This window comes from Scyliorhinus canicula, chromosome 7 (assembly GCF_902713615.1).
Source record: "Scyliorhinus canicula chromosome 7, sScyCan1.1, whole genome shotgun sequence".
In the NCBI taxonomy this organism is placed as follows: domain Eukaryota; kingdom Metazoa; phylum Chordata; class Chondrichthyes; order Carcharhiniformes; family Scyliorhinidae; genus Scyliorhinus; species Scyliorhinus canicula.
In genome coordinates, this window is record NC_052152.1 from 115,186,834 (window position 1) to 115,213,611 (window position 26,778).

The 26,778-nt window shown below is 44.0% G+C and overlaps 2 protein-coding genes across 2 annotated transcripts in view; both read right to left on the reverse strand.

Annotated features, from left to right (window-relative positions):
* Positions 1-17,378, reverse strand: part of LOC119969291 (ankyrin repeat and SOCS box protein 9-like) — a 131,894-nt gene extending 114,516 nt beyond the window's left edge. Inside the window, exon 1 of the mRNA XM_038802713.1 lies at positions 17,228-17,378. The gene's annotated coding sequence lies outside the window, so the exon portion shown is untranslated. The remainder of the gene's footprint in view (positions 1-17,227) is intronic.
* piga (phosphatidylinositol glycan anchor biosynthesis, class A) overlaps positions 907-26,778 on the reverse strand; it is a 33,401-nt gene continuing 7,529 nt past the window's right edge. Inside the window, exons 4-5 of the mRNA XM_038802707.1 lie at positions 17,228-17,434; positions 907-1,919 (exon numbers count right to left, since the gene is read on the reverse strand). Coding sequence (XP_038658635.1) covers positions 1,632-1,919; positions 17,228-17,434 — 495 coding nt within the window. The 3' untranslated portion in view covers positions 907-1,631. The remainder of the gene's footprint in view (positions 1,920-17,227; positions 17,435-26,778) is intronic.

The window sequence follows — 26,778 nt, forward strand, 5'->3', positions numbered from 1 at the left end:
ATCAGGAGGATAATGCCAATGTACACATGCATCTTATGAGGAGTTGTATTGCTTATGAATCGCTCTTAGTATTTGCAAGGACCAAAAAAAATCATTTTCAAATTCAGTTGCCTAATCTCTTCCTGGTGGTGAGCAGAAGGGGGTGGGTTTAACATGGCTCCAACTTCGAGAATGATGTTAATTATAAAATCAACTTTTGTAGCAAACTTGGTTGTCCGCTAGGTGGCCAGGCAGATCTGCAGTATTCCAAGGCTGGCTGACTCATACAACATATATTCATCCAGCACCTTTAACAAAGATACTTTGCAGAAGCATAATTAAACAAAGTATGATACCGCGCCACACAAGGAGATATTAGGTCAGGTGACCAAACTTGGTCAAAGAGGCTGGTCTTAAGGAGTGCCTTAGAGGAGAGCAGATAGAGGCCGTAGCACTCCGGATTCAAGATTTAGCTCAACAACTTTAGACTGTGACCTTTCTCCTCCATCTTAAAACAGTTTGTTAAAACGTCCCATACATTTATGTTCATAGTACAGAAGACCTAACATATATAAATGCAGAGTTTTTAATGGTGCATCATGGTAGGCAACAACCCCTCGTCGTACAGCATGCTTTTTCTCCCCTCCCCACTCCCCCACAGCAGGCCATCTGTATTTTGTTCTTAAAGTTGCTACATCGTATAATCTTTCACAGCTACAATTGAATATCCCACACAATCTCCCTCCCTTTAGTTACGAAGAGCCAAGCAGACTTGTAACATTAACTCTGCTTTCTCTCCTTATAGATACTGCCAGACCTGCTAACTTTTTACAGCATCCTGTGTTCTTGGCTCAAAATGTACCGATGGGTTTGTCAAAGACCAGTCTGATCAAAATCAGACCTAAAAAAAAATGAGAACACCATCTATTCTTGTTAATGTAAAGTTTTTTTGCACAAAAATGTGAATTATCCGATAATTTAAATATTAATGAAATATAAATAACAAACTATGAATTTAGTGAGAAACATTTGAATTATCAGATAAATGACTTGGAATTAAAATAGACAGTCATAAAAGCAGCTCTGCAAGACAAAGATAGATCAGTAATATTTTCAACATACTCTTTTTTATATGTTTGCACAGCAATTTAACTGACCAGTTTTCCAAGCTATTGAGGTAGGGGATTATCTTCTCAATGAAACGAACACACAAAGTTTTTTTTAAATTTAGTGTACCCAATTCATTTTTTCCTATTAAGGGTCAATTTAGCATGGCCAATCCACCTATCCTGCACATCTTTGGGTTGTGGGGGCGAAACCCACACAAACACAGGGAGAATGTGCAAACTCCACACGGACAGTGACCCAGAGCCGGGATCGAACCTAGGACCTCAGCGCCGTGAGGCAACAGGGCTAACCCACTGCGCCACTGTGCTGCCCACGAACACACAAAGTTGACTACTACATCAGTTAAGGTTCTATCCATTTAAATCCCTATTTGACTTTTATGCAGTTGAAATTCATGTCAACTTAAAGATGGTAGAAAAATATTTAGACAAAGTCACAGTGCTTTGCAAAACAGAAAAAGGTGATAAAATATGACAATCCAAAGGATTTAAACCAGAGTCCAAAAGCAGCTATAAATCAAAGTATCAAATTTTCACATTGCGATTGCTCCTTTCAGAGAAAGGTGGTTTCCAGAGTTTTTCTACTACTGAAAGTCCCTCTTGTTGCTTCCAAGCTCCATTCACACCTGTGGCATCTACAGCGATGTCAATCATGGTATCTGGCACTATATACCTCAAAAGCACCAAGAAAAGGAAGTCCAAAACAGCAACTAAAGCAAAAATACAACCAGCCACAGGACCGCAGTGGGTCATTAATCTGTGCAATCGTTTGTTCATCGGAAGTATCCCCTCTTTGGCCACACGATCATAAACCTAAAACAAAATCACAAGAAGCAAGATTAGAACCACCCAGTTATGTACTATTTCAGGATTCCGGGCCATTACCAGAACGTCATGAGGGAAGATGTAAAGTATGCAATTGAAAAGCACATCTGGAGTAGTGTACAGTTGTGATCACCTTACCAAAGACAATATTTACCTGTTTTGGAGGGGGCATAGGAATTCCTCACTAACCGATGGATTGTATTCCCCAGTTGGGGAAACTGGAGCTTGGGGGCTATTCTTTTCGAATTTTCCACTCAAAGTCATGTCTGACCCACGGCGCCATGACCACCACCCTGGGTAGGGCAATAAAGACAGGGTTGAATCCCACCCACCCCAAGCTGGAACCTGTATTATTGGCACCAATCTGATCCACATTGGCCGTCATGCCAACTGAGCTAACCGGCTCCACCAGGAGTTCATGTTGCTGCAGCAACATAACACTTATACTTGCATGTTGTAGCCTGGAGCGATGGATGATGGTGTTATGGCGCAAACTTTTTTCCCATCACTTCGTTGACCAGGAATCTCTCCCATATTCATCGCTTGCTATTGGTGTATGTTGGAAGGTTAGAAGGATTTACAAGTTGATGCACACCCAATATGGCCAAGTTATGAAAGCATGTTCCTTGACCATCAATTCTTGGAGTAGGTTTTGAATCCAGAACTCTGGATCAGGAAAGAGGTATGCTTCCCAATGCGCCACAAGATCACCCAAAGGGACTATAGTCTCAGGATAAGAGATCAGTTGCTTAGGCCTGAGATTCTTAACTCAGAGGGTTGTGAAACTTTGGAATTTTCTATCCCAGAGCGGTGTGGATCCTCAATTGATGCGTATATCCAATACTAAGAATGATAAATTTTTGGATGCTCAGAATCAAGTGATTCAAGGATAGAGGGAGTTGATTTAGAAGTTTAATCGTGATTTTACTGAATGACGGAGCAAACTCAATCGACTGAATGGGTGACTCCCACTCCAGTTTCTTACCAAATAATACTCTTTATTATTGTCACAAGTAGGCTTAGATTAAAACTGCAATGAAGTGACTGTGAAAATCCCCTAGTCGCTACATTCCGGCGCCTGTTCGGGTACACAGAGGGAGAATACAGAATATCCAATTCACCTAACAGGCACGTTTTCAGGTCTTGTGGGAGGAAACCGGAGCACCCGGAGGAAACCCACGCAGACACAGGGAGAACGTGCAGACTCTGCACAGTGACCCAAGCGAGAATTGAACCCAAGACCCAGGCACCATGACGCAACAGTGCTAAACACTTTGCTACCCTGCCACCCATCTTGTGAGACCGGAATAAAAGACTGGAATTATTAGTACGTTTTGCTGGTAAATAAAGTTGTAAAATTTTAACATTGCAATTAATGTTTTGGACAATGGTACTCACATTTCTAGTACAGAGTTCATGACGGGATTTTACTAGACTAACCTTTCCAGAAAGACTTAAAATTTTTTTAGAATACCTTTCAAAAAGATGTTACCAGAAAATGTTCAAACGGCAAAACACGATGGTCAGAAAGAAAGTGGTGATGTGCAAATCCTACCTAATTTGGGTTCACTTGTGTGACTTTGGGGCTACAACTTATGTCCATAATTATTCTTGGAGCACGAACCATGTTCAAATCCAACTCAATACCAACTATATTGACACCACAGATAAAGGTTGGTCAAATCAAGTATTAAATCTAATGCTCAAAGCATCGGGGGCTGGATTCTCCATTATTGGGACTATGTCCGCACGCCGGCGTTAAAACTGTGGTGTTTCATGCCAGAAAAACTGGCGTGAAAGGACCACAAATTCCTAGCCCTGCAGGGGGCTAGCAGGAACCTGGCGTAAATCTAGCAGCTTTTGCTGCAGATACGGGCCCCCGCACTTCCGGGTTGGAGGCCGCGCATGCACACGGCAACGGCCTCCAGCAGCCGTGCCGTGCTCCATAGCGGACTCGGACTGTGGAGCTGAATCCCAAAAATAAACCACTCCGATCATCCGCGCACCTGACCCTCTCCGCACGCACAAACATTTCCCGGCCGCCTATAAGCCCCCGCTGCTCTCTGATCGGCCTGCTCTCAACCACGGCGCCTGCGGACTCGCACGAGTATCCAACCGGCTGGACCATATTAGTTCCACGCCATCGGGATTTCGGCTGGTCAGGGGCAGAGAAGTCCTCTTCCTAATGGCACCAGGTAGGTCCGAGGCAGCGCGGCACATTTCGGGGCCCACCGAATCGGGGAACCGGCGCCGGTCCCGATTCCTTGCAGGAAAACGGATACTCCGCCCCTGCACCAACCGCGATTTTGGCATCGGGGTGCAGAGAATCCAGCCCCATGTTCCTGAAAGTCTTATCAAGTCAGGAACAAAGATGAAACAATTTCTGTAATAGGAACATAAATAACTTGTTTGCTTCAGCTTGGATTGCATACCTGCAGCCAAGTTAGGAGTCTGCATTTCTGTGAGCAACAGCTCAAGTGTCAGATGAGCAAAATGGATTTGTCTGACAAGGTCAAATTTCGCACTGTGGTACTGAAATTTCACAAGGTTATCCAAATAAATGACAGGATCACAGCTAGAGGGTGGGATGGAGAGAGATCTCAACTATGAGATTACAGTGACCAGTGACAGATTGAGATTTGCTAGGTGCATACAGGAAGAACAATTTATGTCCTCGCATCTACTTTCTGTTTCCCGTCTTACTCTTTTCTTCAACCGTGCTTCATTTTTTATAATGAAAGATAGCCCAGGGCAAGTAAATGAAGCACACAGTGCACACTGATTTGGTAAGGCATATATAACTGTATTAGGCATAGCAGGATGACCTACAGAAGTGACAGGTGGTGTTTTCTGATGTATACCAGTATCCACCATCTTGGGTACCATTGTGCTTTGGATCAAGTCTCTGCTGAACATTTTTGTGATGTGGAGATAGCACTCCTTACAGCTGCCCAATTGGACAATGGTGTGGTGAAATCCAGTTGTCAAGTTCGAAGATGATATTAGCAAAATGTGTTTCAGTCAGGCCAACCTATTTCATGCCATCAAACTGGCATGTAGGCAAATAATCAGCAAAAGAAAATAAATTCTTGGCTTCTTGCAAAACAGAGGAATTAAAATAAAAAGGCCAATGTGAGTGACTGCCTGGCACTAAATAGAATAAACTTCAGTGAAAACCTGCAATGCTAACTGCTGCCCACCAAGCTGTTATGTCGTAATTAGTTTCTATTTAATAATTACACGGTTAAGTGCGTAGCAACAGTAAGTTTTGAAATAAATAGAGATAAATAGAAAAGCAGGAAGACTTGGACTATTATACAAGACAAATTTTTTAAAATATTCTGACGATTGCACATTAAATATCTCCATTGATTGTCTAATTTTGACCTCATGCAAACCCTTCCCTCATCCCATTGCAACACTGATGACCAAGCTTTCAGGCTATGCTTTCTAGAAATTCCTTCCCAAATCCCCGTCTCCTTCATCTGTATTTCATATTTTATCAAAACTTGCTTATATGGCCATGCATTTGGTCCCCTTTCCTACTCAGAAAAATGATGTGAATTCTGCTCTGCTGAGGAACTCGAAAACATTTTTCTACATGGTGCCATATAAATGGATGCTTTTCCACTCGTAGCACATTCAAAATATAAACTCAAAATAAATTACTTTTCATATGTGAAGAAATAATACACAAAAAGAACCCATCACTTTGCTGCTCGAATCTGTTTCTTATTGAAGACCAAGGGACAAGTTTGACTTAATTTTGCAGCACACCAGGCATCAATCGCAGCGATAAGATTTCAAAGTTTCTTTTTATAAACTTAAGAGTTCCCAATTAATTTTTTCCAATTAAGGGACAATTCAGCATGGCCAATCCACCTAGCATGCATATCTTTTGGGTTGTGTGGCGAAACCCACGCAGGCAAAGAGAGAATGTGCAAACTCCACACGGACAGCGACCCAGAGTCGGGATCGAACCTGGAACCACGGTGCTGTGAGGCAGCAGGGCTAACCCACTGCGCCACCGTGCTGCCCAAGTTTTCAAAGTTGAGATGACTGGAACTAGGTTGCCCAGCACAAACCCCAACTACCACTTCCAGAAAATATTTGACAATAAAACAATCACTCAAAAAATGTTAATCTCCAGAAGAATCAAATATGAAATAGATGCTGATTGGCTGTTGCAGGGAAGATTTGCATCGGGCGGCTCAGTGCTTCCAGAAAGTGGTGTGTAGAGGAGCTGTTGTCAAGGGACAGTTAAACCCCAAACACCTCCCTCCCTCCTCCACTAAAAGACCAGTCACTGTGAGGGACCAGTCACAAGAAAGGGAAAGAAAAAGGAAGGGAGCAAGAGTGGTGCGCTAATTAGAACATTTGCAGCAGTGTGTTTGAGTAGTGAGGCTTTGGCAAGTGGCATCTCAGCAGAGTACAGGGAATCTCAGGTAACGCCCTCTTAACTTTCCTCTTTAGTCTTGGTGCAGTTGGGATGGCAATGAGGGTAGTGATATGCTCCTCCTGCGGGATGTGGGAGCTCAGGGATAATTCCTTTGTCCCTGATGACTACACCTATGAGTCGTGCACCTGGCTGCAGATCCTGGGAGACTGAATTAGGGATCTGGAGCTGGATGCACTCAGGATCATCCGGGATGCTGAGCACTTTATAGATGAGAGTTTTTGTGACATAGTCACACCTAAGGTGCAGGCAGAGAGTAGCTGGGTGACCACCAGGAAAGGCAAAGGGAGCAGGCAGAGAGTGCAGGGGTCCTCACGGAAGGAGCGATCACAGTATGGTGGAATTTAAAATACAGATGGAGGGCGAGAAGGTAAAATCAAACACTAGTGTTTTGTGCTTAAACAAAGGAGATTACAATGGGATGAGTGAAGAGCTAGCTAAGGTAGACTGGGAGCAAAGACTTTATGGTGAAACAGTTGAGGAACAGTGGAGAACCTACCAAGCGATTTTTCACAGCGCTCAGCAAAGGTTTATACCAACAAAAAGGAAGGACGGGAGAAAGAGGGAAAATCGACCGTGGATATACAAGGAAATAAGGGAGAGTATCAAATTGAAGGAAAAAGCATACAAAGTGGCAAAGATTAGTGGGAGACTAGAGGGCTGGGAAATCTTTAGGGGGCAACAGAAAGCTACTAAAAAAGCTATGAAGAAGAGTAAGATAGATTATGTGAGTAAACTTGCTCAGAATATAAAAACAGACAGTAAACGTTTCTACAAATATATAAGACAAAAAAAGAGTGGCTAAGGTAAATATTAGTCCTTTAGAGGATGAGAAGGGAGATTTAATAATGGGAGATGAGGAAATGGCTGAGGAACTGAACAGGCTTTTTGGGTCGGTCTTCACAGTGGAAGACACAAATAACATGCCAGTGACTGATGGAAATGAGGATATGACAGGTGAGGACCTTGAGAGGATTGTTATCACTAAGGAGGTAGTGATGGGCAAGCTAATGGGGCTAAAGGTAGACAAATCTCCTGGCCCTGATGAATGAAATGAAATGAAATGAAAACTGCTTATTGTCACAAATAGGCTTCAAATGAAGTTACCGTGAAAAGCCCCTAGTCACCACATTCCGGCGCCTGTTCGGGGAGGCCGGTACAGGAGTTGAAACGTGCTGCTGGCCTGCCTTGGTCTGCTTTAAAAGCCAGTGATTTTAGCCGTGTGCTAAACTAGCCCCTGCAAAATGAAAATTGCTTGTCACGAGTAGGCTTCAATTAAGTTACTGTGAAAAGCCCCTAGTCGCCACATTCCAGCGCCTGCCCGGGGAGGCTGGTACGGGAATCGAACCGTGCTGCTGGCCTGCTTTAAAAGCCAGCCCAGTGAGCTAAACCAGCCCCCGTGGAATCCCAGAGTGCTAAAAGAGTTGGCTAGGGAAATTGCAAATGCACTAGTGATAATTTACCAAAATTCACTAGACTCTGGGGTGGTCCCGGCGGATTGGAAATTAGCAAACATGACACCACTGTTTCTAAAAGGAGGTAGGCAGAAAGCGGGTAATTGTAGGCCAGTTAGCTTAACTTTGGTAGTAGGGAAGATGCTGGAATCTATCATTAAGGAAGAAATAGCGAGGCATCTGGATGGAAATTGTCCCATTGGATAGATGCAGCATGGGCTCTTTAAGGGCAGGTCGTACCTAACTAATTTAGTGGAATTTTTTGAGGACATTACCAGTGCGGTAGATAATGGGGAGCCAATGGATGTGGTATATTTGGATTTCCAGAAAGCTTTTGACAAAGTGCCACACAAAAGGTTGCTGCATAAGATAAAGATGCATGGCATTAAAGTAGTAAAGTAGTAGCATGGATAGAGATTTGGTTAATTAATAGAAAGCAAAGAGTGGGGATTAATGGGTGCTTCTCTGGTTGGCAATCAGTAGCTAGTGGTGTCCCTCAGGGATCCGTGTTGGGCCCACAATTGTTCACAATTTACATAGATGATTTGGAGTTGGGGACCAAGTGCGATGTGTCCAAGTTTGCAGACGACACAAAGATGAGTGGTTAAGCAAAAAGTGCAGAAGATACCGGAAGTCTGCAGAGGGATTTGGATAGGTTAAGTGAATGGGCTAGGGTCAGGCAGATGGAATACAATGTTAACAAATGGGAGGTTATCCATTTTGGTAGGAATAACAGCAAAAGGGATTATTATTTCAATTATAAAATATTAAAACATGCTGCTGTGCAGAGACCTGGGTGTGCTAGTGCATGAGTCTCAAAAAGTTGGTTTACAAGTACAACAGGTTAATTAAGAAGGCAAATGGAGTTTTGTCCTTCATTGCTAGAGGGATGGTGTTTAAGACTCGGGAGGTTATGCTGCAATTGTACAAGGTCTTAATGAGGCCACACTTGGGAGTACTAAGTTCAGTTTTGGTCTCCTTATCTGAGAAAGGACATACTGGTTCTGGAGGGTGTGCAGAGATTCACTAGGTTAATCCCAGAGCTGAAGGGGTTGGATTACGAGGAGAGGTTGAGTAGACTGGGACTGTACTCGTTGGAATTTAGAAGGATGCGGGGGGGGGGGGGGGGGGGGGGGGATCTTATAGAAACATATAAAATTATGAAGGGAATAGATAGGATAGATGCAAGCAGGTTGTTTCCACTGGCGGGTGAAAGCAGAATTAGGGGGCATAGCCTCAAAATAAGGGGAAGTATATTTAGGACTGGGTTTAGGAGGAATTTCTTCACCCAAAGGGTTCGGAATCTATGGAATTCCTTGCCCAGTGAAGCAATTGAGATTCCTTCATTAAATGTTTTAAGATAAAGATAGATAGTTTTTTGAAGAATAAAGAGATTGAGGGTTGTGGTGTTTGGGCCGGAAAGTGGAGCTGAGTCCACAAAAGATCAGCCATGATCACATTGAATGGTGGAGCAGCTCGAGGGGCCAGATGGCCTACTCCTGCTCCTAGTTCTTATGTTCTATTGTTCTCATGTCCCCTGTGGCCATTCCCCTTGTACAAAAGTATACTGTTTTGGATACTGTGGGCTCTGGGGCACAGCAGGAAAGGGTAAAGGTAAACAGGACTGTAGTGATAAGAGACTCGATAATTAGGGGGACAGACAGAAGATTCTGTGGCCGCAAACTGGAGGCTAGGATGGTGTGTTGCGTCCCACGTGCCAGTTTCAAGGATATCTCGGAGCGGCTGCAGAACATTCTCAATGGGGGAGGGGGAGCAGACAGAAGTCGTTGTGCACAAATGACCTAAATCGTAATAAGCACGAGGTCCTGAGGATTGATTATAGAGAGCTCGGAAAAAGGTTAAGAAGCAGGACCTCAAAGGTGGTAATTTCTGGATTACTTCCAGTGGCACATGCTACTGAGAGTAAGAACAGGAGAATATGGCAGATGAATGTGTGGCTAAATAATTGATGCAGAAGGCAGGGATTCAGATTATTTGATCATTGGGATATTTTCAGGGGCAGAGATGACCATGGGATAGGTTGCATCTGAACTGGAGGGGGACCAATATCCGGGGGGGGGGGGGGGGGGGGAGAAGAGAGCAGATTTGCCAGTGCTACAAGGGAGGGTTTGGCAGTGGGAATGGGATCCTCAGCAGCAAGGAAGCAAATGAGAGTCCGAAAGGAAATGCAGTACTCAGCAATTGCAAGCTGAATAGACACGATACGCAGGGAGCGGGGGAAACCTGTTGGACTAAATTGCATCTATTTCAATGCAAGAGGGCTGAATGGTAAGGCTGATTAACTCAGGGCATGTACAGAACTGGCAGCTTAATATTCCAGGGTACAGGTGCTATAGGTGGGCAGAGGTGGAGGAGAGGAAAGAGGGGAAGTTGCATTTTTGATTAAGAGAAGCATCACGGCAGTCGTCAGAGATTAAATAACCAAGGGATCATTCAGCGAGGCTTTGTGGGTAGAACTAAGAAGGGGATGCTGACCTGATTGGGGTTGTACTATAGACCCCCAAATAGTTAACAGGAATTAGAAGAACAAATATGCAGGGAGAGTGGGGAGACTTGCAGGGGGTTGTCACAGTAGGGGATTTTAATTTTCCTAACAGACTGGGACAGCCATAATGTTAAGGGCTTAGATGGGGTAGAATTTGTTAAGTGTGTTCAGGAAAGTTTCCTCAGGCAGTATGTGGAGTATCCTACTCAGGAAAGGGCAAACTTAACCTACTCTTGGGAAATAAGGCAGGGCAAGTGACTGAGGTGGCGGTGGGGGACCGCTTTGGGATCAGTCACCATTGTTCTATTAATTTTTAAATAGTTATGGAAAGGGACAAAACTGGTCCACAGGTGCAAGTTCTAAATTGGGGCAAGGCACATTTTGATGGAATTAGACAGGAGCTTGTAAGGGTTGATTGGAGTAGCTTGTTTGAGAGCAAAGGGACCTCCGGCAAGTGGGAAGTCTTTAAAAGAGTTCAGGGTCTGTGTGTTCCTGTTCGGGTGAAGGACAAGGCTGGCAGGAGTAGGGAACCCTGGATGACAAAAGATATTGAGGTTTTGGCCAGGAAAAAGGAGGCGTGGCTCAGGTACAAGCAGCTAGAATCAAGGGATTCCCTAGAGGTGTACAGGGGATTCAAGAGTATACTCAAGAAGGAAATTAGGAGGGCAAAAAGGGGGCATGAGGTAGCTTTGGCTGAGAGAATTAAGGTGAATCCAAAGGCATTCTTTAAGTATATTAAAGGAAAAAGAATAATTAGAGGGAGAATAGAACCACTCAAGGACCAAAATTGACATGTGTGTGGAACCGCAAGTGATGGGCGAGGTTCTCAATTAATATTTCTCCTCTGTGTTTATCGTGAAGAAAGACATGAAGACGTGGGAACCTGGGAAGGTTAGTGGCGATATATTGGGGACAGTTTGCACTACAGTAGAGATGGTGATGGATGAATTAAAATGTATGAAGGTGGATAAATCTCTTAGCCCTGACCTGGTATATCCAAGAACACTGCGTGAGGCTAGAGAAGAAATTGCGGGAGCCCTGGCTGAGATATTTGTCTCATTGTTGCCCACGGGCGAGTACCAGAAGACTTGAGGGTAGCAAATGCTGTGTCATTTTTTCAGAAGGGGTGCAAAGAAATACCAGAGTGGGTACCAGAGAGGATTCTGAGGGATAAGATATACAGGAATTTGGAAAGACAGGGTGTGATTAGGAGTAGTCAGCACGGCTTTGCGCATGGGAGATCGTGCCGTACAAATTTATTTGAGTTATTTGATGAAGTGGCCAGGATGGTTGATACTAATAATAAATCTTTATTGTCACAAGTAGGCTTACATTAACACTGCACTGAAGTCACTGTGAAAAAAAAGTTGCCACATTCCGGCACCAGTTTGGGTACAGAGAGGAAGAATTCAGAATGCCCAAATTACCTAACGGGACTTATGAGGGCAGAGCAGTAGGCGTAGGCGATAGGGACTTCAGAAAGGCCTTCAATAAAGTTCCACATAGTAGGCTGCTCTGGAAGGTAGTAGGCTGCTCTGGAAGGTTAGATCACATGGAATCCAGGGAGAGCTGGCAAATTGGATATAAAATTGGCTTGATTGCAGGAAGCAGAGGGTAATGGTGGAAGGATGTTTGTCCGGCTGGAGGCCTGTGACTAGTGATGTGCCTCAGGGGTCAGTGCTGGGCCCATTGCTGTTTGTTACCTATAATCAACAATTTGGATGAGAATGTACAAGGCATGATCAGTACGTTTGCAGATGACATTAAAATAGGTGGTATTGTAGACAGTGAGGAAGGTCATCAAACATTGCAGCAGGATCTTGATCAGCTGGGGTTGAGAAATGGCAAATTACAGATGTGTGAGGTGTTGCATTTTGACAAGTCAAATCAAGGTAGAACTTTCACGGTGAATGGTAGGACCTCAGTGAGTATCATGGAAGAGAGGGACCTTGGAGTTCAGGTGGAGGCACAGGTAGATATGGCAGTGAAGAACGCTTTTGACATGCTGGTCTTCATCAGTCAGGGCATTCAGTAGAGAAGTTGGGAAGTTATATTGCAGTTCTACAGGACATTAGCGAGGCTGCACCTCAAGTGCAGCGTTCAGTTTTGCACGCCTTGCTAGAGTAAAGATGTTATTAAACTGGAGAGAGTGCAGAAGAGATTTACAAGGATGTTACCAGGACTCAAGGGACTGAGTTAGAGGGGGAGACTGGACATGCTAGGAGTTTTTTCTTTGGAGCGTAGGAAACTGAGGGGTAATCTTATAGAGGTGTACACGATCATGAGAGGCATGGATAGGGTGAATGTACTCAGTCTTTTTCCAAGGGTTCGGAATCGAGAATGAGAGGACATAGGTTTCAGTTACGAGGGGAAAGAATTAATGGGAACCTGAGGAGCTACTTTTTTTATTTTTTCACAGAGGGTGGTGCGTATGTGGAATGAGCTGCCATCTGAAATGGTTGAGGCAGGGTCACTGACAACATTTAAAAGGCATTTGGACAGATACATGGATAGGAAAGGTTTAGAGGGATATGGGCCAAATGAGGTTAGCTTAGATGGGCTTTTTGGTTAGCATGGACCAGTTTGGGCCGAAGGGCCTGTCTCCGTAGTTTCTAAGGTTCAAGGAATACTGAAACTGATGCAAGTCATGTGATCTACTTGGGCCTCAATATCATTGAGTTACTGGGTGAGATCAATTTAATAACAGCAACATTATTGAGAAACTGTTCCCACTCAAGAGAGCATCAAGAACTAGATGGCAGAGATCCAAAATAGTGGGCAAAAGGTGTAAAATTGATGCGAGGAAGAATTTTATCTTCCAGAAGGTGGTGGGAATCTGCAATGAACTTCCTGAGAGGGTGGTGGAGACAGGTTTGGTCAAGTTTTAATAAAATAGTTGGATTGCTATCCAAACAGAAGGAATGCAGGGGAGTGGAACTAGATAGAACGCTTTTGCAGAGAGCCAGTGCAGACTCGATGAGCTGAATGGCCTCCTCCTGCACTGTGAAAATTCTGTGATTAATTAATCTCATTTAGTGAAAACATTTATGTTTTTTTCTGTGACTGCAGTTTGGGCAATCTAAGAATCATGATTTAATTTCAGGTCAGGATCATTTGAAAATATTTACTTGAACTCTCCTATTAACATATTATGATTGCTACTAACAACTCAGTAAAGGGATTTTCCATGTGGATACAATTTAAAACAAACTTCAGCCATCGAATCGCTATGGTGCAGGAGGTCCTTCAGCCCATCGAGTCTGCACTGACCCTCCAAAAGAACACCATACCTCGACCCAACCCTTATATAGCCCCACTTAACCTTTGGGTTAATTTAGAACGACCAATCTACCCATCCACACATCTTTGGGAGGAAACCGGAGCACCGGAGGAAACCCACAAAGACACTGGGAGAACATGCAAACTCTACACAATCACCCGAAGTCGGATTCAAACCCAGGTCCCTGGTGCTGTGAGGCAGCAGTGCTAACCCGTACCAGCCTCCCCGAACAGGTGCCGGAATGTGGCAACTAGGGGCTTTTCACAGTAACTTCATTTGAAGCCTACTTGTGACAATAAGCGATTTTCATTTCATAACCACTGTGTCTCTGTGCCACCCTCGCTTAACAGCCACACTGTAATCTACAAGGAGTAATTTATTCTATTTTGGGTTATACCAATATTTTCCAATTCATTAACCACAGGCCATGTGTAGTTTTTGAGAATCCAGATGACTAATTGCAATTTTGATAAGTAAATTAAAAATAAGTAATTGGGCAGCGTGATCTCAATATTCATTGGCACAGATAATACACTTGTAAGATAAAAAGCAGAATGTGACTCTTGTGCATGCTTTATTTTCTTGTGTGCAACCTTGGTTATCATAATAGCATGCAAAATGGGTGAAAATACCAAAGGTTCTGCACCATGAAAACACTAAACCACTGCTGAGAAGGAGCCATCACCATGGTCAGTTAGGCCAATTGGAATAACCACTCCGTGTCAGTAGATTGGAGTAAGTGCAATCTAATTTTTAAATAAATTTAGAGTACCCAATTATTTTTTCCATTTAAGGGGCAATGTAATTTGGACAATCCACCTAACCTGCACATCTTTGGGTTCAGAGGGTGAAACCCACACAGACAAAATGAAATGAAATTAAAATCGCTTATTGTCACAAGTAGGCTTCAAATGAAGTTACTGTGAAAAGCCCCTAGTCGCCAGATTCCGGCGCCTGTTCGGGGAGGCTGGTACGGGGATTGAACCGTGCTGCTGGCCTGCCAGCGATTTAGCCCTGTGCTAAATGCAAATTCCACACAGACAGTGACCTAGGATTGAACCCAGGTCCTCAGCGCCATAGGCAGCAGTGCTAATCACTGCACCACCATGCCACCCATAAGTGCAATCTTTAACCACAGGACATGTCATGAAAAAGGCAAGTAGCATCCACCAATGCTTTGGATAGAAAATGGGGAGGGTGGTGATGGCAATCAGGCACAGAGGGCAGATCAGGTTTGGATAGAGTGGGGAACAACTGAATGGGTGACCACAGTGGTTATCACTGCTGCCTCACAGCGCCAGGGACCTGGGTTTTATTCTGACCTTGGGTAACTGTTTGTTTGCGTGGGTTCCCTCCAGGTGCTTCGGTTTCCTCCCACAGTCCAAAGATGTGCAGAATAGGTGGATTGACCATGCTAAATTGCCCCTTAGTGTCCAAAAGGTTAGGTGGAGTCATGGGGATAGAGTGGGATCGGTGCAGATTTGATAGGCCAAATTGCATAGTAATTATTCTGTGATTAATGATTCTATGAGAATGGATGCAAAAATGCCTGGAGTCATTCAAAAGGCAGTTTGAAATGTTTTTTGGTGGACAAACACATTTCAATAGAATATCAGCTGCAGAAGCTAAATAGCTCCTCTCACCTTTTTGTTAACCACATATGAACGGACACATTCCATTATGTATTGAGATGTTAAGCTCATTAAGTCAGTCTGCTTTATTTCAACAGAATTGCTCTCTCATCAAAGGAATCCAATATATATCAGGTCTGGTGGCTATTCTTTTGCACTATAGAAACTATGATAAATTGTCTACTTTCAATTATGCTGAATTTCAAAGTTTAAATGATTCTTCCTGCCACTTATCATTTGGAATTCCAAACTTCTCTTGTTACTGGAATAGCTCTTCAGTACTAAATGTTTCTTTTCAGTTGGACTCAAATTATCTCATCTTTCAATTTCTCCCAGCTGTGCTGAAAGGATCGCAGAAGTCGATTTAGTAGTAAGTTTCAAAAGGGAAACATTTGTACTGTGATGGGAAAAGAGCAGAGGACTGGGACCAATTGGACAGCTCTATCAAATAGCCAGTACATTTATGTCTAAATCATTGATGCATACCACAAAAAGCAAGGGACCCAATACTGAGCTCTGTAAAAAGCAGAGTACAAGCCAGTCCATGTTTTCCAAAACCCAAAACAAAAGGTTTGCCGTTAGATATGATACGGCAACCAGAGGGTCAGACGACGGCTTCCACAGAACGTGGGAGCCATTCACCCAATTGTTCCGGGACCTTTTTGAGGCCAACGAACAAGCAGAAGAATAGCCAGGTAGCTAAGATTCAGGGGTAAGTAGCCATGGCATGAGAGGGAGGGATAGACCGGGGAGGGGGGGGGAACAGCTAAACCTAGGAGGCGAACCACAGGAGAAAGGGAGGGAGAGAGAGTGAGGAGACAGGGAACAATAGAGGGGAACCAGAGAGGTGCAGGTGGGGGGGGGGGGAGGGGGGGGGGGGGGGGGGAGAAAGAGAGAGAAAGAGAAAGAGAGAGAGACAGAGGAATGATAGCCGGAAGGAGGCCATGGGAAATGATAACAAACTTGGCAAACAGAGAGCAAGAAACATCCGGGTGAAAGACGGGACGAACGGCTGAAGCGGAGGTGAACGCAAGACGACAATGGCAGCGAAATTCGTCCGGGAGAAGCAAGGGACAACATCAACACCGGATCCATTCGCGTATTGCCCTCTGTAATTGTTTCTCCGGCACCCAAATGTATATGTTCCTCCCCAGTTTACCCCACCCCCCCCAAACAGGTGCCTACTTAGGTGTTAAAAATAATATTGCCAGTTGTACAGAGTTGCTGGTGTTGGGCTGGTGTATAATACCCTACCAGTTATTTTATTTTGTTTATTTGGTATGTTTGTGTGTGCTCTTCTGTTTATATATATATATATATATATATATATATAATAGTTTATTCTGTGTACATAACAGTAAATATACTTTGTTCAAAAGCCCAATAAAAAACATACATATAAAAAAAATATACCGCAATTGGGCAGCATTTGCCAAATAATCCCGAGTGTGCCAATAGCTGCCTAACAGCCAATTTGAATATCAGTCAAGCTCGTAATGTGGCTCATTTATGCTTGCTGGGGTGGCATACATACCATACACAGGGACCAATACTCTGTGCAAACGAAAGGAGTCTTGCACATTTTTTGAATTACATAGCAGCACTGGGGGGGGGGGGGGGGGGCTGTGAGTTTCTCGCTGCTCTCTCCATGGCAATGCCTCGGCCAGAGTCGACTTGCCAATTAATCAGCACCTGTCTCTCCTTAGCAAACTGTTGTGATTGTTTGAAATGTGGCATTCTTGCATTTGTCGCGAGTGCAGGATGATACCCTTCGGCAACATGTCTCTTCAACAGTATTCAAATATATTTTTATAAAGTAACTTCTAAATCATTTGCATCCCGTACATTACATTTTGCAAAATCCAAATAACACATCAGAAAAAAATAATTTTCAGCGACCCACGTGCACCCCAAACACACTCCCCTGCCAAGGCCCATAGGAAAGGACCAATGTAAAATGAATCTGTACCTTTTCGGTGCGTTCAGCCACATTTCTCCATGTGTACAAATTCTTCACTCTGTTGTGGATTGTTTCAGCTGGTGGCAGTATCCCCAGCCTTTCCCGAGTAATGGCAGTTTCCAAACCTTCACACAGAGACTTTACAGTGGGCTCACACAAGATGATAAGATCCTCGGGTAAAACCTCTGGCACTCCACCAACTTTGGTACTGACAACCTTTTGCAAAAGAAGTGGGTAATCAGTTTTGAAGCTAAATTTGTAAGAACTTAGCTTATAGTGTATGATGTGTATGAATAAAATCTGCCACTGGAGGGGGCACTACACCATCAGGGTCCAAGCAATAAATGGAACTCTACTGTTGGAGTTTCCCCATCTCAGCCATGCTATTCCTAATCACAGGAAAACTCAGTCAAATCTACTTTGCAAGGTCCACCTCACTAACGTCTGGGGACAAATGTCAAAGTTGGCAGAGCTGTCCAGTGATCTGATTTGGTCACTCAGAATTGTACCTACCAGTCAAAATCCCAGACATTCATAGATATATTCTGTCCTCATAGCAGGACAGACCAATCACAAATGGAGGCATAGCAGGAAATGAAAATGACCCTGAAAGCCCTCAACATTGCACATCCCATTATTTCAGGTCATACATTGGCAAAGAAGTCTATGCCCATCAACGTCCTCCCAAGCTGTATTACCTCATGTTCAACACTACGTGCATGGAACAGTGAGGGCAACTGGGGGGACAAAATGTACTCTGGTTGGGGGATTTCAATGTCAATCACCCAGAATGACTAGTTAGCATCACCACTGACAAAAGACCATGCTTGCATCAAACATAGCAGCATGAGGGAATAATCTACTGCGGTGTAGTGGATTAGTAATCGAGAGACCCAGGCTAATGTGTTCAAATGGGACATGGTTCCAAATCTCACCATGGCAGCTGCTGGAATTTTAATTGAATTAATAAAATTCTGGAATTGAAAGTTAGTCTCAGTAATGGTGAGCCACAGAAATGTGGTTGATTCTTAACCATTTCTTAATTGGTGGTGGACAATTAAACAATTAACAGGAGATGCAGTCTCCATGAACATTCCCAACCTCATCTGGGACTATGATGACTTTACTTTAATCTGCACCATCTACAGGATGCAAAGCAGCAACTCACCAAGGTTCTTTGAGCGGCACTTACTACACAAACCAATCACAAACAACTAGATGTACAATGATAGCAAGTCCACTGGAATATCATTACTTATAACCTGTGCAGGCCACTCAGTTCAAGGGCAATTTGGAATGGGCAATAAATTACACGCTTGCCAATGACACCCATATCCCATGAAAAATAAAAATTGTGTAGCCATCTGGGATGGCCACTTTCAGAACACAAAATGGACGTTCACAGAGACTCTTGGGAAATATGGACAATACTAAGCAACAAGCAGGCACAGAGCCTGAATGTACATTTGGAAGGCAGTTTGCAGACAGAATTGAAACTGAGTCAATTTGTATATTGATGGCCCATCTCCGAGGAACAAAGGACTAACACTCAGGTAGTTGATACTGTCACAGACATCCCGGCGCCAATACCCCAACCGAAAGACATAAACAAAGCAAGGCCAACAGCCACCTAAGACACGCCCAGCCATCAGGGGACCCACCCCTTTATTGGTTTAGATCGATGACAATGATCAAGAAGCTGCCCAATTAATTGGGGCCAAGTTAACCATAGACATAGAACATATATCTATGTTCTATGTTTAAAGCTGCCCAATTAATTGGGGCCAAGTTGAAGGCCTGCCTAAAAGTGCGCGATGCCCCTCCAAGTTTAAGAAGGAACCCCCACAAGAGATTCGCTCTCTTGGATTTGGCTCTCAGGCGGAGGCACCCATCCACCAGCATCACCAGAAACAAGTATGTTCAAGGTCAACGCTCGCTACCAGACGGATGACCTTAGCTGTACTCCTGTTACCTCTTCGAACCCAACAGCCTCAGATCCGAACAATGGCCATTGTTCCTCTGACTAAGTGGGCACCCGAAGTTAAGTATAGGCGCCAGCGTTAGAGATAGTTTAGTTTGTAGTACTGTTGTGCATGAGTAGATCTTACTGTGTGTGTAAATAAATAGTATTGACTTTTCCTGGCCCCACGCCACCACTCTTTTAACGCCCACTGGCAGTTAAAGGAACAAGATTGTCTGCAGACACCCAATCATAACTACTCTTCTGATTCGAAGGTAATCACAAGAGGCAACATCCACGATGAACACTAATTCTTTTCGTTCTTGTCCAGTCGCTCAGGCAGTGGAGTAACGGCCCTGATCCCCACCCTGCCTGAGGACCCCCATCTGGCCAGCTACGCTCGGGTAGTGCACTTACAGCACTGGTCACCGTCCTACCCGGGGATTCCACCCATTCTTACCCGCCGTGGCCCCTACGCACCCCATTCGGAACTTTTGGTTAAAAACTCTTTTGTTTGTTTTTCGGCACCCCTTAGGTTGCTCTCCATATGCTATTTACATCCTGGAACACTTGGATGGTACATTCACCTCATCGATCAAACAGGTTGCGAGAGTGCTCGTGCTGTGACAATATTTTCTACTCTGATGTCTTGTCCCAAAATATTTGGTTTTAAAAAAAAAATGAGGGAGTCACATATGGTGACAATTCTAATGGGCAATTGGTAATAAAAGGTCAGACAGACATACGAGATGTTAAGCAAGATAATAACAGATATTATGCTTGTGTCCAAAGGAAAACCGGAACAACAGAAGGCACAGGAAGGTCAAGAAGAAAAAAGAGAACACGAAGGCAGACATCATGGTCTACATTTGGATCTTCGCGGGATCCCTACAGTTATTCACGGACGCGAACCCCCCTGACCCCTACCCCAGGCCATGAATGTTTCCCATCCCTGTCACACACCACACCCAGAGACAGCAATCGACACACCAACCTGGTGTGACAAGTTTCTCACCTGGTATTCCCTGTCCTACATTGTAGAAGCACTGTTAGTCATTGCAATACTCTGCAGTGTCATCCAGACACTGAGACTTAGGAAATGGCGAAGGAAAGCCTCCCGCACTCCGGTATATACCTTCAGACCCCCTATTTTCAGACTTCAGCAAACCCCCCACTCGCTTTAAGTGAATAAATTGCATCACCTAATTTTTATGTTTGTTTGTTCTAATAAAAGAAAGATATAAAATTCTGTACTTGACCGCCAAGATACAGAGACATGTATTGCTGCTGTTGTATAGTTTATACTGTTGTAAAGTATTTTAATTGGCTAAGGATCGTTTAGGTAAGAATAGTTAGAGGTTCCCGTGTTTTAATTGTAATGCATGCCTGAATGTCAGAGCACCCCTTAGAATTTTACAATGATGTGTGCATATAAAGCAATTTAGGTAAAAGTTCCAATCCATAGGACAGAGTAGAGTAGAGCCTGTACTCGACTTAGGCAGAGAACAAACAAGACTAGGGGCTGGTTTAGCTCACCAGGCTAAATCGCTGACTTTTAAAGCAGACCAAGCAGGCCAGCAGCACGGTTCGATTCCCGTACCAGCCTCCCCGGACAGGCGCCGGAATGTGGCGACTAGGGGCTTTTCACAGTAACTTCACTGAAGCCTACTTGTGACAATAAGCGATTTTCATTTCATTTTCATTTTTTCACAAGACTCAGTAATATGATCCTTCACGCTTCGCATCGAGGATCATAAGGAGGGAGTGTAGCAATCTGGGATGGCCACTTCCAGAACACAAAATGGACGCTCACAGAGACTCAAGGGAAATATGGACAATACTAAACAACAAGCAGGCACAGAGCCTGAATGTATATTTGGAAGGTAGTTTGCAGACGGAATCGAAACTGAGTCGATTTACATATTGAAGGCCCATCTCCGAGGAACAAAGGACCAACACTCAGGTAGTTGATACTGTCGCAGACATCCTGGCACCAATACCCCAACCGAAAGACACAAATAAAGCAAGGCCAACAGCCACCGAAGACACGCCGAGCCGTCAGGGCACCGACCCCTTTATTGGTTTAGATCGATGACAATGATCAAGAAGCTGCCCAATTAATTGGGGCCAAGTTTAAGGCCCACCTAAAAGCACACGAAGCCCCTCCACGTTTAAGAAGGAACCCCCACAAGAGATTCGCTCTCTTGGATTTGGTACTTAAGCGGAATGACCCATACACCCGCATCACTAGAAACAAGTATGTTCAAGGTCAACGCTCGCTACCAGACGGACGACCTTAGCTGTACTCCTGTTACCTCTTTGAACCCAACAGCCTCAGATCTAAACAACGGCCACTGTTCCTCTGACTAAGTGGGCCCCCGAAGTTAAGTATAGGCATTAGCGTTAGCGATAGTTTAGTTTGTAGTGCTGTTGTGCATGAGTAGATCTCACTGTGTGTGTAAATAAATAGTATTGACTTTGAACTAACTAACAGGTGTATTAGAATATAGAACATTACAGCGCAGTACAGGCCCTTCGGCGCTTGATGTTGCGCCGACCTGTGAAACCACTCTAAAGCCCATCTACACTATTCCCTTGTCATCCATATGTCTATCCAATGACCATTTGAATGCCCTTAGTATTGGCGAGGCCACTACTGTTGCAGGCAGGGCATTCCACGCCCTTACTACTCTCGAGTAAAGAACCTAACTCTGACATCTGTCCTATATCTATCTCCCCTCAATTTAAAGTTATGTCCCCTCGTGCTAGACATCACCATCCGAGGAAAAAGGCTCTTACTGTCCACCCTATCTAATCCTCTGATCATCTTCTATGCCTCAATTAAGTCACCTCTTAACCTTCTTCTCTCTAACGAAAACAGCCTCAAATCCCTCAGCCTTCCCTCATAAGATCTTCCCTCCATACCAGGCAACATCCTGGTAAATCTCCTCTGCACCCTTTCCAATGCTTCCACATCCTTTCTATAATGCGGCGACCAGAATTGCATGTAATACTCCAAATGCGGCCACACCAGAGTTTTGTATAATTGCAACATGACATCATGGCTCTGAAACTCAATCCCTCTACCAATAAAAGCTAACACACCGAAGGCCTTCTTAATAACCTTCTCAGCCTGGGTGGCAACTTTCAGGGATCTATGTACATGGACACCGAGATCTCTCTGCTCATCCACACTACCAAGAATCTTACCATTAGCCCAGTACTCTGTCTACCTGTTATTCCTTCCAAAATGAATCACCTCACACTTTTCTGCATTAAACTCCATTTGCCACCTGTCAGCCCAGCTCTGCAGCTTATCTATGTTCCTCTGTAACATGTAACATCCTTCCGCACTGTCCACAACTCCACCGACTTTAGTGTCATCTGCAAATTTACTCATCCATCCTTCTATGCCCTCCTCCAGGTCATTTATAAAAATGACAAACAGCAGTGGCCCCAAAACAGATCCTTGTGGTACACCACTAGTAACTGGACTCCAGTCTGAACATTTCCCATCAACCACCACCCTTTGTCTTCTTCCAACTAGCCAATTTCTGATCCAAACTGCTAAATCACCCTGAATCCCATGCCGCCATATTTTCTGCAATAGCCTACCGTGGGGAACCATATCAAACGCTTTACTGGAATCCATATACACATCAACGGCTTTACCCTCATCCACCTGTTTGGTCACCTTCTCAAAGAACTTAATAAGGTTTGTGAGACACGGCCTACCCTTCACAAAACCGTGTTGACTATCTCTAATCAAATTATTCCTTTCCTGATGATTATACATCCTATCTCTTATAAAGCTTTCCAAGACTTTGCCCACAACAGAAGTAAGGCTCACTGGTCTATAGTTACCGGGGTTATCTCTACTCCCCTTCTTGAACAAGCGGACATTTACTATCCTCCAGTCTTCTGGCACTATTCCTGTAGACAAAGATGACTTAAAGACCAAAGCCAAAGGCTCAGCAATCTCCTCCCTAGCTTCCCAGAGAATCCTAGGATAAATCCCATCCGGATTCCACGCACAACTTACCACTATTGTCCTTGACTGGCCCTACTATTACCCTAGTCATTCTTTTATTCCTGACATATCTAGAAAGCTTTAGGGTTATCCTTGATCCTACCTGACAAAGACTTCTCATGTCCCCTCCTGGCTCTTCTTGGCTCTCTTTTTAGGTCCTTCCTAGCTAACTTGGAACTCTCGAGCGCCCTAACTGAACCTTCACGTCTCATCTTTACATAAGCCTCCTTCTTCCTCTTGACAAGCGTTTCAACTACTTTAGTAAACCACGGTTCCCTCGCTTGACCACTTCCTCCCTGCCTGACAGCTACATACCTATCAAGGACACGCAGTAGCTGTTCCTTGAACATGCTCCACATTTCCATTGTGCTCATCCCCTGGAGTTTCCCTCCCCATCCGATGCATCCTAAGTCTTGCCTCATCGCATCATAATTGCCTTTCCCCCAGATATAAATCTTGCCCTGCGGTCTATACCTATCCCTTTCCATCACTAAAGTAAACGTAATCGAATTGTGGTCACTATCACCAAAGTGCTCACCTACCTCCAAATCTAACACCTGTCCTGGTTCATTACCCAGTACCAAATCCAATATGGCCTTGTCTCTCGTTGGCCTATCTACATACTGTGTCAGGAAACCCTCTTGCACACATTGGACAAAACGGACCCAACTAAAGTACTCGAACTATAGTGTTTCCAGTCAATATTTGGAAAGTTAAAGTCCCCCATAACAACTACCCTGTTACTTTCACTCCTATCCAGAATCATCTTAGCAATCCTTTCCTCTACATCTCTGGAACTTTTCAGAGGCCTATAGAAAATCCCTAACAGGGTGGCCTCTCCTTTCCTGTTTCTAACCTCAGCCCATACTACCTCAGTAGACAAGCCCTCATCAAACATCCTTTCTGCCACCGTAATACTGTCCTTGACTAACAATGCCACCCCCTCCCCCTCCCCCTCTTTTACCACCTTCCCTGAGCTTACTGAAATATCTAAACCCCGGCACCTGCAACAACTATTCCTATCCCTGCTCTATCCATGTCTCCGAAATGGCCACATCGACGTCCCAGGTACCAACCCATGCCCCAAGTTCACCCACCTTATTCTGGATGCTCCTGGCATTGAAGTAGACACATTTTAAACCACCTTCCTACCTGCCGGTACACTCCTGCAACTTTGAAACCTTACTCATGACCTCACTACTCTCAACTGGCTCTTTGATCGGTATTCAGTTTGAACCTTGTGGAGGTATCGAGAGATGCCTGGCGACTCTGAAAGTACACTCGTAATTAGGATTAAGAAAGACAACCATATTGACCGCCATATTCATAACCAAGTAAACAGAGCAATACTTGCTATTGCCCTCAGTAATAGACCAGATGCGAATGCATCTGATGGTGAAACAGCAAGGTGGTGATGACTAAATGATCAGTTTCCCTGTGATGTTGATTGCAGGATATATATTGCCCAGGGAACAGAGAATAGCTTTCCTGCTCTTGAATTAAATACTGGTAACTTTTGCATCAACCTGAAGAGGGCAGACAAGACCTTGGTTTAATGTCTAATCTGCAAAATGGCACATCAGACAGTGCAACAATCTCTCAGTACTGACTCTCTGACAGTGCAGCAATCCTTCGGAACTGACCCTCCAACAGTGCAGTAATCTCTCAGAACTGACCCTCCAACAGTGCAACACTCCCTCAGTACTGACTGGAATGTCAGTCTGGATTTCTCTGCTCAAGTCTCTGGAGGGTGACTTGGACCTACAACCTTCTTCCTTAAAGCAAAAGTGCTGTCAACTGAGCCATGGTTAATAAAATCTCATCATCATGTGGAGGTCCCCTCCATCTTGCTGTGTGGCATGAGTACTGTGCAAAATGGGATAGATTAACAGAATATAGTAGACCCAAATTGGGTATCCACAAGACCATTTTGGCCATTAGCACCAGCAGGATTGTATTCTGGGACAATCTGTAACCTCAGTCTGGCACATTCTTCACTCCTTGAACACCATCAAGTCAGGTAACCAACCCAGATTCAATGAGGGGGAGGCGGGGTTTAGAAGAGCAAGCTGAGAATTGCACATCATGCAGCTTCACCAGGTGCCATCCTGGTGAAGCTACATCACAGGACTACATGCTTGTGAAGCAAAAAAAAAAATTACCACGCTAGACTGTATGCAGAACAATACTTTTTACTGTACCTTGGTACATGTGACAATAAATCTAAAACTAAAATACAAATAAATAATCTCACAAACACATTAGATCAAAGCTCAACAGTTCTCAGCATTTCACCAAGGCTCAACTGACTTTTTGTATTCAATGATGGTAGACAATCAAACAATTAACAGGAGGTGCAGTCTCCCAACATTCTCAACCTCATCTGGGACTATGATGACTTTACTTTAATCTGCACCATCTACAGGATGCAAAGCAGCAACCCACCAAGGTTCTTTGCGCAGCACTTCCGACACAAACCAATCTCAAACACCTAGAAATACAATGGCAACAAGTTCATTGGAATAACATTACTTATAACCTGTGCAGTCCTGGAATTCTCTAACCAACAGTAATATGTCCCTTCACCAAATGGACTGCAACAGTCAGCACCACCTTAGAGGATAACTATAGATGGGCAATAAATGCCAGTCTTGGCAGTGACTCACACATAGAACATAGAACATAGAACAGTACAGCACAGATCTTAAAGAATGTGCAACAAAAAACTAAACATAGTTTCCACAGTGAGGGAGTATAAAACAAAGAGCTTGAATAATGCCTCAGAACATGCCGAAAAGCATTTCAGTCAATGGAGTACTTATGAAGTGCAGCCACTGTTGAAATGTAGACAAAAAAATTGATGTGCTTGGTGGTTCTCACATCTCGTTACAAACTGACCTTGGAAGCTGCTTGGAAGGAGATTTTGTTAAGAAGAATGAAGAAAAGCAATACAAGCTGAATGGTACAATTTTGAAGGGAGTCCAAGGAGAGACTTAGGAGTGTTTGTGTAAAACTCTTTGAAGATGCCCCCAAGTACATTCTGCCTACCAAAGTTAACAAGTCAGCTAATAAAAAATGTATAAATTAAAGCATAACTTGCGAACAGCAGCTAAAGCCTACATGATTAATTCAGCGCCAGCTGGAGCAGTGTCCCCAATTCTGGGTGCATCGTGGAAAGGATGTGATTGCTTTGGAGAAGTACTTGAAGAGATTCAATAGAAAAGTCCAATTATGGAGTAGACCAAAGAAACAGGGGTTGTTCTCCTTTGAGCAGCAACACCCGACAGGAGATTTGGTAGAGGTACTTAAAATCATGAAGGCTTTAGACAGAGTAAATAAAGAGAAACTGCTTCCAATAACTGGGTAATAGAGGGCAGACATTTAAGGTGATTGGCAAAAGAGCCAGAGACGACACAGAATTTTTTTTAATGCAGTGACTGGTGTAGGATTTGGAATACAAAGCATGAGAGAGTGGTGGACGCAGATTCAATAGTTACCTTCAAAGGGGAATTAGATATAGACTTGAAGGAGAAAGAATTGCAGAGATCGAGGGAAAGGGCAGAGCAATGG